A 14,129-nucleotide genomic window follows, 5' to 3' on the forward strand; every position below is an offset into this window, starting at 1 on the left:
TAAGGAAAATTTAAATCTTCTGTATTTGTAAGTTTTTTTCATGTTCTGGGTAAAAATAACATTTAAAGTTGCAAGTCCTAAATTATAATCACTACAAAAGTTCCATTGTGACTTAATACTTTTAATTATTATTTTAAGACAATCGACAGGTCAATAAATCAACTAATATAAAAATTAGGTAGGTTTCTCAGTATAAATTCTAGGCTCTGAAAAAAGAGCTTAAAGATCTTCTAGTCTGCCCCCTAATTTTGCAGATAGGGAAACTGAGGCTCATGGGAGATTGCAACTTGGCTAAAGTTATACAGATACTATAGCCATATAGCTAAATGAGTCAAACCTTACTTTTAAAATAAATTTGTTAAACTTGATAGCATCTACGAAAACATAAGTGATCAAGGAGAGATCATTAATATCACTCTTAAACATTCAACTTTGAATGCTATAGAATACTAGCAATGTATTATAGAGAGTCATGGAAATTTTGTGGTTAGAGAGAGGACCATGAAAATCATCTAATCCAACCTCCTCATCTGAAAATGAAGAAACTAAGCCCAGAGAAGAATCTGAGCTTGCTGTGGGTCATACATGTTGTGGAAGTGCCCAAATGAGAACTCAAGCACTATCCAGTGTTCATCTCCTTCTATTGCCCTGCCTTTCTTGCCTTACGTATCTGTTTACTTGACTTCTACAATTTTAGCCAACTTAGTTCTTATTAAAAGTTTTATATCCCTTTTTAACTCAGTTTGCCAAATGATTTTTTATCAAAATTAACTATTTTTTGGCGTAGTTAACATTTTTGCTATTTGAGACTGACCCAGAAGTCCCAGACATCAGTACAAGGCTCTCTAAAACTAGAATTATCATACAAACTGGTAAATAGCACTTGAATGTTTGCACAATCCTTTTAAGCCTCAGAACAAGTCTAGGATGTAGGTACAACAGATATTTGTTATCCCCATTTTGCAGTCAGTCAGCCAGCATTTATTAAACCTTAGGCCTGGCAGTATAAAGACCAAAGTGAAAGGCCTCGGCTATCAGGGACCAAGATGGCAATTGACTTGCCTGTGATCATACACGTAATATGTGTTAGAAGCTAGATTTGAGCCCAGATCTTCCCTATTCCAAAATCCACACTTGTGACTACAATCTTAATATTAGGATTACCATATAATTTTCTCCCTAATCTAGAGAGATAAGTCCATTTTTCAGAACATAGGAGAAAGATGCCATCTTTATACCCAACATTATAGCACTTTACCACTAACTCTTAAATTTTTTAACATTTCTTTGAAAAAAAATTGGTAGGAAGTAACACTGGAGGATTTAGGACAATATCACTGAGAAAGTTCTTGAGGACAACTTAGAATAGTCAGGAACACAGCAATTCCACTACCTTACAGTATGGAAAAGAATTCCTCCCCACATAACCAAGTCCCACCAATATCCACCTCCCAGAGTTTTAACAGACTTTAACAGCCTGCCTCATTTGAAGGTCTGGGAGCCAGACTCAGAAGAATGGGCCTTGCATCATGGCCAAGAGCCTGGTTGTAGAAATACCTTTTGTTTATGAGGCAGCTATAGTACAGAATATCTATTAGGGAGTGCTTTTCTTAAAGCTGTGCTGAGAAATTTTTGCATGCTTAATAGCAATTTGCTTAAAAAGCAAATGAAACCAGGTGATGGTTTTTTTTGTGCTGCTTTCTTAAGATCCATATCTTGGTACTTCTGTGCATTTGCATTAATAAATATGAGCATAAACAATTTTGAGTTAAACTTTTTCAGGGCTACTAAATGAAATCCATCTCCTAAAAACAGTTTGTGTTTGAATGCCCAACAGGATCTGCTTCAGTCTCCTCGATAAATTTAACCAAGAGCACTGATGAAATGCCCATTCCCCCACCTGTGCCCCCAAGAAGAAGACCAGAATCTGCCCCAGCAGAATCTTCTCCCTCCAAGGTAAAAATGCAGGCAGTTGCTTGCTGTGGGAAATGGGTGACTTCCATTGCAATAAGCTACTTGTTTAGTGCTTAGGGTAGCAAGTTGTGGGAGGGAGGGTTCAGGGTCTGGTTTCATGAGTGTAGGAAATTACTAGTGTAGAATCTCCCTCCACCAATGTACCTTATTGAGACATGTGGCACTTATTCACTTGGAGACCAAGTCACTTTCCCGTGTCATGCAGCTGGTACATGCCAGAGGCAGGACTTGAACTCAGGTCTTTCTAACTCCAGCGCTAGCCATGCTACTTCTTACCATGTGCTTACTAAGCTTTGTATATGATGATAACCCTAATTAAGGGACCTAAGACTTGGACCTTTAGCAGCTTTAGTCAGATCTCCCCCTTCTCCAGTCTATCCTCCATACAACTGCCAAGCTAATATTGCTAAAATTCAGATCTGACTGCAATACCTCAAGAAGTTTCAGTGGCCCCTTGTTTCCTCTAGGATAAAATATAAAATCCTCTAGCATTTAAAGTCTTTCACAATCAAGGCCCAACCTATCTTTCTGTGTTGATTTCACATAACTTCCCCTCACATAGGCTCTGTTCCAGATCCAGACTATTGTACTTGCTATTTCCTGAACACAACGTTCTCTCTCCATGTGAACTCCATCTTCTCTGCCTTCCAGACTTGACTTGTGTGCTGCAATACCTTTCCTAATGCCCCTTGGCAGTCAGACTCTCTCCTGTGTCCCAGATAGCTCTGTGTTTACTCATCTGTTTGTGTCTGTTTGTTTGTTCATTTGTTTGTTTCCAGCCAGTATTACATCAAGCCATTGAAAGAACCATTTGCTTTTGTCTGTGTAGCCCCATTGGCTAGCCTAGTGCCTGAGACACAGTAGGAGCTTAATAAATGAGTTAATGAAAACAGGAAACAGAGATATGATTCCTTTTCTTCTAACAGTGTCTCTGATATTTATTTAGTCCTCCAATAAGCCCAAAGCTCTAAGCTACCCACCAAAGAGAATATCATAGCTCAGCTCCATTAAATAGAAATGCCTCTTGCCCTCAGTTAATTTGTTAAAAAAAAAAAAATCAGTCTGATTGATATAAAGGAAATGTTATCATGATAGTAGAATCTTATTATACTGTAAGTTTCTTTCCTGAATCTCTAAATAGTAGATATGAAATGGACTTTGAATTCAGTTTTTATTTGAATTTAGATTATCTTTATTTTGACATTCATTCAGTGTTTTCAGTCTATATGAATGTATTTCATTACATTATCACATTTTCTTCATATAACATTTACAGTATATAGTATTACATTCTTGATCATCATATAAATTACATTATTAATAAGTTTTCTGTTTTATTTCTTGCATGTTAGATTATGTCCAAACATTTGGATAGTCCTCCAGCAATCCCTCCTCGGCAACCCACATCAAAAGTCTATTCACCACGTTACTCCGACCGGACCTCGATATCAGACCCTCCAGAAAGCCCTCCCCTTTTACCACCGCGAGAACCCGTGAGGACACCTGATGTTTTCTCCAGCTCACCACTACATCTCCAGCCACCCCCTTTGGGCAAAAAAAGTGAACATGGCAATACTTTCTTCCCAAACAGCCCCTCCCCTTTTACACCACCACCTCCTCAAACACCTTCTCCTCATGGCACAAGGAGGCATCTGCCATCACCACCATTAACACAAGATGTGGACATTCATTCCATCCCTGGGCCACCTGTTCCTCCACGACAAAGCACTTCTCAACACATCCCAAAACTTCCTCCAAAAACTTACAAAAGGGAGCATACCCACCCATCCATGCATAGAGATGGACCACCTTTGTTGGAGAATGCCCATTCCTCCTGAGTTCTCTTGTGCTGGGATAAACATTTTCCTGGCTCAAAGTCCATTGCTGGCAATGGATGCACTAAACCTGCCAGCACTGAGGAGTTTAAACATGTACTCCAAACACTAAATACTCTACTTTCAAATGCAGTATCCAGTGAATCGTCAGCCTGATGACTAGTATAAAAAGAATGGATATTCCTCTTTGGAATGTAGAAAAGCTGATGTGGAGTAATTGGACAACTGAATGCACCTAGAGATGGGACAAAGGGACTTTTCTAGCTAATGGGCAGGAGCTGTATCTGTGCATTGGTCTTATCAGCAAAGGGATAGAAAGTGTAGTCTAGTGTCCAGCAGGCCCACATGGTCACAGTTTTTGTAACTCAAACATTATGCACTTTTTTTTGAAATCTTAAACAGGGATCTTTTCATCCTTCTTCATTTCCCTTTGCTTTATTCTCCCTATTTTTGAATATATGTTCTTGAAAACCATTAAGAGGACTGTGAGGAAGATCTGTGGTACCTAACCTTGTTTAGAAGCAAGGCAGAGCACTGTACTGCAGTCCTGTTTACAGATTCTAAGGGAGAGTCAGTAACTAAGGTGAATTTCTGTTTTCCACTCATATACATGTCCTTTATGGACTCATTGATGCATATCTGAACATAGAGTACTCATGGTTTTTATATGTAGTGCTGGCAGTATTCTCACTGCCTGTCTTCAGAGTGGTAGCACCCACACCCCCGCCCCAATGTGCACTTAGACCCGGGACTGACTGCACAGTGGTCGATAGCAAAGTGTTGCTCACTTTTGACTCTCAACAGAAGGGAAACCAAGTAAAATGTACTGTCAGTCACGTGGGCACACTTTTGCCCATTTTACAAACCATACAATTAATGGGAACTTTTTCAGACTGTGAGTATATGATTTATCCCCAAGAGCAGAAAAACAAAAAAGCAGGTAATAGAAGCAGCCAAATCTCCAGAAAAGTTTCAAGCCTATACGTTTTCTGAGATGGAGACAGAGTACCAGAGCAGGTGCTTCCTACTGTGAACTTCATGGTGCTATGAAGTCAGCAGTTTGGGCTCAAAAGCCTGGTTCTTTAACAAGAATTTTTCTGCAACAAGATGATAACTGTGTTGCCAGAGCAACATTAGAATGCATCTAGGAATTGAAATGGGAGCCATATCTAACATACAGTCCTGATTTTGTACCTTCTGGTTTTTATTATTCATTTTGGAGCCACTTCAAAGTGCAATAATTGGGGAGGACACACATTCAGCGATGCTATAGGTGGTCAGAATGAAGTTCATAATTGGTTGTACTTCTTACCAAAAACCTTTTTCTGGTAGAATAAAAAATTTGGCAGTCGTAATAAAGAGGAGGTAATTTATATTGAGAAAAGGTGTGTTACATGTTGCTAGAATCAGTTTTTGTGATGCTATACTTAAATCACCATATTTATTGACTCTCCCTCATACAGTGATCAGCATGGGTACCTGGGCTTCACCAAAGAGGTACTTTTTTTCTCTTTTAAAGAATAATTATAGTGCCAGTCCACAAAGGATTTTTTTGTTATTTTATTTTGGTTTTGGTTTTCATTGTGTTGTTTTTGTTGGGCTTTTTGTTCATTGTTTTGTTTTATTTTGCCAGAAAGCATAATAGGGTATTAATTGCCTTCTTTACACAAGAAACAATGAAAGTCTTATGTCATTAAATGACAGTGGAAATGAAAAAAATAATGCTGTTGTCAATTAAATATACTACTCACTTTTAGGAGACTGTTAATCTGTGCTAGTTTGTCACCTTCCCCCACCCTTCCCCCCTTAAGGTTTACTGATAATCCATTTCATGGCTCCTAGCTGTACTGCTGTTAATGAAGCCATGGAAATGCAGGCACTCAATGTGAAAAGAAACACTTGCTGGGCATCAATAACAAGTGTCATGTTTGATTAACAGCTGAGGAATCGGCATATCGAGATTACCTTGCAGTTGCTTCAATCATGTGTATATAGTGAATGTTACATAAATATACTTGGCAGGTTCATTTTAATTTAATTGAAATAAAGATGCAGATATTTCATTTGGCTGTCATACATTAAATTATTATATTGACAAATAATTCTTATTTCTCTCTGTTGAAAAGTAAAACACTAAAAGCAGCTAAAAGCACATGTGGTACGCCTTTGTTTCTAATGCAGGATGTCTGTGTTTTTAACAGTAAAAGAGCTGGCTAAAGAGAAGCTAGAGTTTGGCACATGAAGAAAAGTTTGGTTGGAATAAGATGATTATAATTCTTAAGGGGAACTTTGTAAGTTTTAACATTTTCCAGGCACCATATATGCAGTTTGTTAAAGTTTGTCTTAAACATTCTACCTTTCTTAAGGTCTTTTGATATATCGAGACTGTACATGAGACAACATCTACCCTCATCATTAGTTATCATACTACACAGCTTATCCATTAAACCTGTGGACTGCTTTTCTGATTCTAACAAATACTGTGACAGTAATGCATGCCAGATACTGATTTTTAAAAAAGAATCTCCAATATAATGTCTATGAAATATGCAGTATCTCCTCCTTATTTAGTGAGTCATGAATTCATTGGTATCTGCATGTTTCATCTGTGGCTAAATAAAGCAACATTTCAGCAACACTGTTGACTTTGCCAGTGGGGGCATTTTTAGCAGTGATACATCATGGTGGAAATATACTCTTTAAATAATTTTCTGTGGTGTTCATTAGACCAGTACAGTATCTACACCATGATCATACAATTTAGTTTTTAAATTCCAGAAAATTGATTCTATCAATAAGCAGCACATCAAATCATATGTAGATCATGTCCAGTTGTTAGAGATGAATCCCTTTTGTTTAATGAATGTAACATTCCTGTTTGGCTAATTGTTTTTCTCTTTTTAAAATGTAACTTATTTTTTCTTTTTAAAAAAAATCCCCTTAAAAATTGAGTTCCAAGTTCATCTTGAGTACAGACTGTCCATTAGCCCACAACAAATTGATTATTGTAGCTTCAAGCATTATTCTGTTAATAAATGCATCATTGATTGGTTTGAATATAGACTGCACTTTTCCCCTCAGATCTGGTTTTTATGAAACAATCAGTATTATTTTTTTTAACGATAGACACACACACACACACATATATATATATGTATATATATGTATGTATGTATATACTTTTCCTTTCAGAAAGATCTCTCTTTCATTGGGGGGAAAGAGGTTAGGAAACCTGTATTCAAACCAACTCAGGTAAGGTGTATGTATCCAGAAGCTGTCATCATTTTAAACCACACCTCATGCCCTCAGTGCATTCTCTCTCTCTCACTCTTTCTCTTGCTCTCATCCTTTTTTTCCTTCCTCATAGGTTACTCTTCTCCCAAGTACTCCTTTCCCCATTAGACATTAAGAAGAGCTACTTTGGGGCCCATCGACATCAGTGATAAATAGAATGGGTATTCATTTTGAACATGGTAGTGTAAACTCTCGCATCACCCTGCCTTTCAAAATATAGAAGTGCTGATCTAAGGTTCAAGCCAAATGTCAGAAAGGCAGTGCTCAAATAGTGGTTTAGTGTTTTTCATTTCACATGAAAATTCAGAATGGTATGCAGAATTCCAATTGAATATCCTTAGCTGAGGGTAATGGCACAAATAAACAGCTAATGGGATTACCTTTAATAACTTATAAACAATGTGTAATCTAGAGAAGCGTCATCTGGGTAAAGAAGTATCTCTGAACAGAGTAATGCAGCACCACAGGCTGTAGATTTCAAATCCAGAATTACAAATCCATTATATGCCTTCTGGGAGAGCATTAATCTTCCAAACCTTATTTCAAAAAATGGAATATTCTTTTTTCCATCAGAGAAAAAAAACCTGCCTGCAGATGTTTCATTAACCTGAAACAGGGCTGCCAAATCTTTAAATTTCATTTTATCTTTGATAGGCTGATATCTATCCAGCTTAATAAGATTACATTTATTTTTAAAAACCATTGTCTATATACTTTTGAAAACACAAATATATGAAAATCCTAGATGTCTGAATGCATTGACAGATTCAAGATTAATCCCATATTTTTTTCTCAAGAATACACTCCCAGGAAACATAAAGGAACAAAGATTTGCATAATTTGGGGTTGTCAGGCAAGAAATTACTATGTTGGTAAATTATTATGCATCTAATAACTCGGGTGGCTTCCTGATTCTCTTTTGGAAAGAATATGCCCTCCCAGAATGGTCCCATGAACAAATACAACTTCAGCTGTGGTTTTTTGTTGTTGTTGTTTTCATAAGTGGAAAATGGTCTTATACCACCAAAGTATCAATTGGGATGTGTGATCACTGGCATCTTGCTGCACTTGGGAAGCTGATCCTACCTTAACTATGTATTTCTCATCAATGCAATTATAATTCATACTAGTGGTTCCATCATAAGCATTGGGTTTATTCCAACTGTTCTTATTTGGGGAACCGTGTTCTTTTACAATCACAAAGGAACAAAAGTAAACATTTGTACTGAGATTCTGCTGCTGTGAATGGTTCACTTTTTAGCCTTCATGTGTCTTCTTATCTCTGCACTAACATTACTTTCAGGAGAAAGGGAGAGTTATGCCATGTCATTTTTTTTTTTTAAAGAAAAAAGATGGGGAGGGGTGATATGTATAAGTCAATGTCTTTTTTTTTATATTTTTCGCTTTTTAAGTATCACATTTCAAACTATTAGAATCATTTCAAAATGCTTGAAACCTGGGCCTGAAGAAGTCATTTTAGGTCTTAAAAAAGAATCATGTGGCTCCTATAAGAGAAAATGTAACACCCAAAAGCACTTGTAACTTGTTTTGTAAGTTTCATGCCTTATTTTCCATTTTTGACACCTTAAAGTGCATTTTCTGTCAACTGTGAGCAAATTCCCCTTTTGCCTTTAATGAAAATAGTGCATTAAGTAGCCAACTGCTGGGAAATTGCAAAGGTGAACTCAAGGGCAGCCCCCCACCGCCGGCCTGTCCCTCAGTAAACCAGGACAGATGATGGACAGGACCTCATAGGCTTGTATGACTACATGGAGATGGAGCCTGTGCAAGATGCATGCCACTTTCCGTAGCTGCCAAATGTGCCTTTTATTAAGAACATCTGTAATTTTTTTTTCAAAGCAAGTCAGCATTTGGGGGCAGGGAATACCTGGGGTGCAAATATCTGGTAAGCCTACCAGAGAACACGCCTTTTTCTTTTGTTCAAGGGACTTGTGCAAATTTAAGTCAAGAAGCATTTGTGTAGATATGTGTGTTTGCCCTTTTTTTAATGGCATGGTTATTAGCAACGCTAGTGAAAAGAAGACAAAAAAAAAAAGCTGTTGGACTTAACCTGATGTAAGAACAATGTGTTGATCTCCAAACTGGCATGTCTTAATATGGCCTATGTACCTAATCATGCCTATAGGTAATATTTGTATTCTGTGTCTGCAGCAGTATTGGGTTTGCATTTAAACTGGTGGAAATAATGGCTGTTATTTTTCTGGCATTATTAAGATATGTTCTAAAATAAAATTTTAAAAAAAGCCTCATGTAGCCCACAGATGTATTATTTGTTTATATTATTTCAGTGAACAGTCTTAAAAAAATCGTTGTTTCAGTGGTTTCCATTCCATTTCTATTTGTCATCAAGATATAGCATGAAAAATAATTTTTCATGTTCCTTCGTTCTACCCAGCACCTTCTATCAAGGTCCTGAGGGGGAAGCCAATCTTTACTTTGTATTAAACAACTATGATATATTTTTAAATATTCTTGTAACTAAGAAATGGTTATGAAAATAATAGATCTTATTCTTAAATGCCTCCACTGAAGTCCTACTCAAATGCTTCTTCATGGAGTGGAGTTAACCCTAGGTTCTTGAAACCTATGAGAACAAGTTCAAGTAGGTCCTACCTACCAAGCTGTGGACTTCAAATATAGGACCAGCCTCAGCTCCTCACTTGTTACAGCACCAACCCAAGCTCAGAAAGGCACATCCACCAGAAGGCTGACCATCACTGATGAGTTTGGAGGGCACAAGAATCCAGAAGGCCATCTCCTTATCTTTTTGATTATATTTCACAGTCCCCTTCACTCATTCTACATTCCTACCAAACTTCTTACTGTTTTCTATACACTATATTCTGTCTTCCATCTCTGTTCCTTTGCATGTCCTGTCCCCTTCGCCTAGAGTCCTGATAGAATCGGAGCGCATTTATGGTTAGCCTAACCCTAGAGTCCTCTCCCTCTTCGTCTTCATCTCTCAGAATCCCCAGCCTCCCTCAAGGCTCGGCTCAAGTGCCACCTTCCACATGAAGACTTTCCTGATGACCATCTCTACCCCCTAGATGACAATGCCTTCCCCAAAATTACCTTGTATAAGTTTTATTATATCTGTATATACATACTGTGTCCCTTCTCTAGATTATGAACTCCTCAAGGTCAGGGACTCACGTTTGTTTTGTTTGTTTTTTGTATCCCCAGTGTCTAGCATTATAGGAAATGCTTGGTAAATGTTCACTGATTGCTTTGATGCTACTGTGTGAATTCATCTGTAGAAGGACTACCCACATCAACAAAATGAAAGAACCTCCAAGTACCCAAGGATTCTCAGGTAAGCTAGGGTTCTACAAACTATTTCAAGTAAAAGAATCAAAGAGGCTCAGAGATAGAGCCTCAGAATTCCTCTAGCTAATACATACCTCTCAAGAATTGCCCTCTATGACATTGCCTCCTAGAGTTTACCCAACCTTCTTTTGAAGACATCTAGTGAGTGAAATAAATGCATTATCTTACTCCAAGAGCTCATTTCATCCTTAAATTGCTCAATTATTTCACATTTTTTCCTTGCACAAGCCCAAGTCTGCTTTTCTGCCCTCAAGCCAAGCAGGACAAGTCTCTTTGCTCTTCCGAGAAAGGGATGATGTCTCATCCAAGGCTTCCTTTCAGCAGACTAAAACATCTCTACTTCCATGTTAACTATTCTCACAGGACTTTGCCATACCTTATTTATATATCTATATCTACTTGGAGAATTTGTGCTACTTGGGCAGGGCAGGGTTTGGAGAAGTGAGAGGTGTCAAGGTCCAGTCATCCACTTACAGTATTAATTAGATGCCCAATATCTGCCAACAAATCTTTTTATTGGAAAGTTTTAAATGTATTGATGCAGAGTATAAGGAAATCTTTTCCTAAGGAAGAGCTTGAACAAACAGAAGAAGTGGGAGAAAGAGATGTGAGGGGTATCAGTCAGTGAAGTCACCCTAATGAACTGTTGAAGAGTTGGCATCCCTGCTTCCTATCAAAAGGCAGTGAACATGGGTGCTTAGTAAATGTTTCAGTCCCTCTAGCTTTAAAAACATAAGGATGCCAGTTTAAGTTGTGTTCGGGTTTCTGAGTGAGATGATTTCCCTTTCCCTCTCTTTCATACTATATAGACAATGGAAATGAACCCAGGTTCTCTTGACACCAAAATTCAGTGCTCTTTCCTTTATATCAGAGTGATTTGATAATGTCAGGCGAGCTGACTAAATTAGATTAATATGCCATTATAAAATGTTTAACAAGATAAAAATACTATGTTAATTTGTGGTTTTCTAAGTCAATATGTGTTTCTATTTGAGTTCGACCTCACTGCCACACCACACTAGGATTGGATGACAAGATCATCACATGAACCTCTTATCTTCTCCCCCCTTTCTTATTTAAATCAAAGCAGAGCCCTGATAAGGGCAATATTTAACCTCATCTATCATACACGTTCTCTAGAGAAAGTCAAATCCTTTCTACGGACATGAGTGTTTATAGTATGTTTATCTCATTCCTCCAAATTGTTAGTTGAAACCTATTCTTTGGCCCCAAGTTAACAAGTCTGTTCCCTGCCTGGCCTTCTCCACCCTCATGTAATCCACTGGTGTAAATTCACACTCCTCAGAATGAGACATTTCATTTTCAAATACCTTTAATTTTTTTAATCCAACAACTGGAGATGTGGGTAAAGAGGCAGAAGAATGAATCTAATACTAAGGCCACTAGGTGAGAGGGAGGGGAAAGGGGGAACAGTTGATCTTTATGTGATGCTCAATTGTTTTACATTTTATGAATTACTCAACTCATTTGCTGACACCCCCTTTCTTAGATTCTCCAGAGGGAAGATTAAATGTAGATGTGTGTGGGCTGAGATTCAAATCCAGCATCTGATGCCTTCTGGCTTTTGGACTCTGGGCAAGTCTTGTAACTTCTCAGTGCTTGAAGAGATTCTCAAATATTGTATTAGAGGAAAAGCGCTGATGTGGAATGGCAGAAAGAGTTTCTTCATCTAGGAATTCTCTCTACCAGTGATCCAAACACTATCCCTCTTTAAATTTCTCTGAGAACCAAATGCAGGTTAGTGATTTTAAAAATCCATTTAGCCTGAATCTTCTGAAGAGAGGCAGTATTCATAGTGGCTAAAGAGCTGGTCTTAAGGCTGTCTCCTCCAACCCATGCTGGCTGTGTGACTGGACAAGTCAAAGAAGGTACCAACTTGTGTTGGTAGAGGGAGTTTCCTTACCTGGGAATTCTCTAGAACAATGAACTCACTGGTCCAGTACCTCTCTTTTCTATAGAGTTTGCACAGTATTCTATAAGTCTACAGAGAAGAAGTCTGGCACCAGCAGAGACCATGTATGGAAATAGCATGACCTCCATGTTACCATATAACCTGTCTCCCCTCTAGCTCTTTAAAAATCAAATCTGGATCATACTAAATGATGACTTTCCCATTGTCTTCAAACTTACCCACACTTTTCTTAGCAGAGAGAAATGAGTTCTATCTCATTCCTGTAGTGATATTACATGAGAAATCAACAAACCTCAGTAAGCTGTCCACCCCAGCCTTCCCAGAAGTACCCCCATTAAACTAACTCCTTTGAAATTTCCCCATGGTAGTCTGACCCCTTATCTCCCTCAACCTCCAACACATAAGTGTTCAAAGTATCATAAATTATTTAAACTGGATAGGACCTTAGAGATCATATTTTGGCTTGGCCTCATGATTTAAGAGAAGAAAGTGATGCCCCAGATAAGGCAGAAGGAAGAGGGAACCTGGGCCTCCTGAGATCCCTCCTCATTGGTGGTGTTGTTGACCTGAGTTCTTATTAATTTGATCTTGTCTGTGTAAAAATACATTTGGCTATTACCCTAAACTCAAACCTAAGGAGGCACAATTAGCCACTTGAAATTGTGAACATATGTCAGTGGTCAGTTCCTGGGTTCCATTTTATTTTTATTTCAATTATAGCTAAAATATTTTTCCTTTCAAAAATAAGAGGGGGAAAATGGTCAAATTCTTTGTCAGGTTAAGTGAAATACAAAAAAATAAACAAATGAGGAATGTTTTCCAGAAACTTCTTTGGCCATTATAGTCATGCTAACATCCATAACTATTCATCAAGTACCTACTATGTGTATTCCTCTGTTACAGGCTGTGAAAAGACATATAGTCACTGACCACAAAGAACTAGCATTGTTGTGCAGTAAATAATGTGCAAGCCTTAAAGCATTGTATAAATGTAAGCTGTTACTATAAAAAGGAGGCAATTGTGACCCAGCGGGCAGAACACTAGCATTCTCAACAGAACATGTGGGTTTGCATCCTGACTTCTACTTAGAAACAGTGACCGTGGGTAACAGAACCTCAGTCTCTTCACCTGCAATATGGGAAAAGTAATACCCCTCTCTTCCTCCAGAGAGTAGTGGTTAGGATTGATAAATTAGGCTATTATTAGAATTAATAAAAAGCTAATATAAAGTACCACATGCTAGTTATTCAAAGGAGTCCATGTAGATAAATCCTGTAAGCTGCTCAAGTTTAGCAGAATGAATAATTACAAAATCCAGGGTAGTCAGAAAGGAGTCCTCAAAGAAGAGCAAAGCTGAGATAGTAGAAGGAGATGGAGGGAGTGCATGTGGGACAAGCTTAAGGTACAGCCGGTGGGGACATATGGGGTATGTGGCTAGTTTGACTAGAGAAGAGAGTCCGTGTACGTAAGTAAGTAGCAGGACATAACATTGGAGAACGAAATAGGTACCATATTGTGGAAAGCTTTGAATGCTGAACTCAGGAATTTGCAGTGACCTGCAGATCATGAGAAACCATTGAAGGTTTTTGAAGAGGGAGACGTAAAGCAGCATTTCAGAAAGACTTAAATATGAGAGCTAAATACTGGATGATTATTAAATATTCTTTAATAGACCAGAGAGAGAAGGGCTTAGAGGCACTGAGAGAAGTTTTTCAGCTGTTGAAGTAGTCCAGTCCTGAAGAGA

At 38.0% G+C, this 14,129-nt stretch overlaps 1 protein-coding gene across 2 annotated transcripts in view; it reads left to right on the forward strand.

The window, feature by feature from the left end:
- The window catches only part of SOS1 (SOS Ras/Rac guanine nucleotide exchange factor 1), a 183,152-nt gene extending 177,280 nt beyond the window's left edge, over positions 1-5,872 (forward strand). For both annotated transcript variants that reach the window (XM_072635817.1, XM_072635818.1), the window contains 2 exons: positions 1,838-1,956; positions 3,327-5,872. In XM_072635817.1, coding sequence (XP_072491918.1) covers positions 1,838-1,956; positions 3,327-3,812 — 605 coding nt within the window. In that variant the 3' untranslated portion in view covers positions 3,813-5,872. The remainder of the gene's footprint in view (positions 1-1,837; positions 1,957-3,326) is intronic.
- The last annotated feature ends 8,257 nt before the right edge of the window (positions 5,873-14,129 follow it).

The sequence above is a fragment of the Notamacropus eugenii genome, chromosome 1, assembly GCF_028372415.1.
Source record: "Notamacropus eugenii isolate mMacEug1 chromosome 1, mMacEug1.pri_v2, whole genome shotgun sequence".
NCBI classification, from domain to species: Eukaryota; Metazoa; Chordata; class Mammalia; order Diprotodontia; family Macropodidae; genus Notamacropus; species Notamacropus eugenii.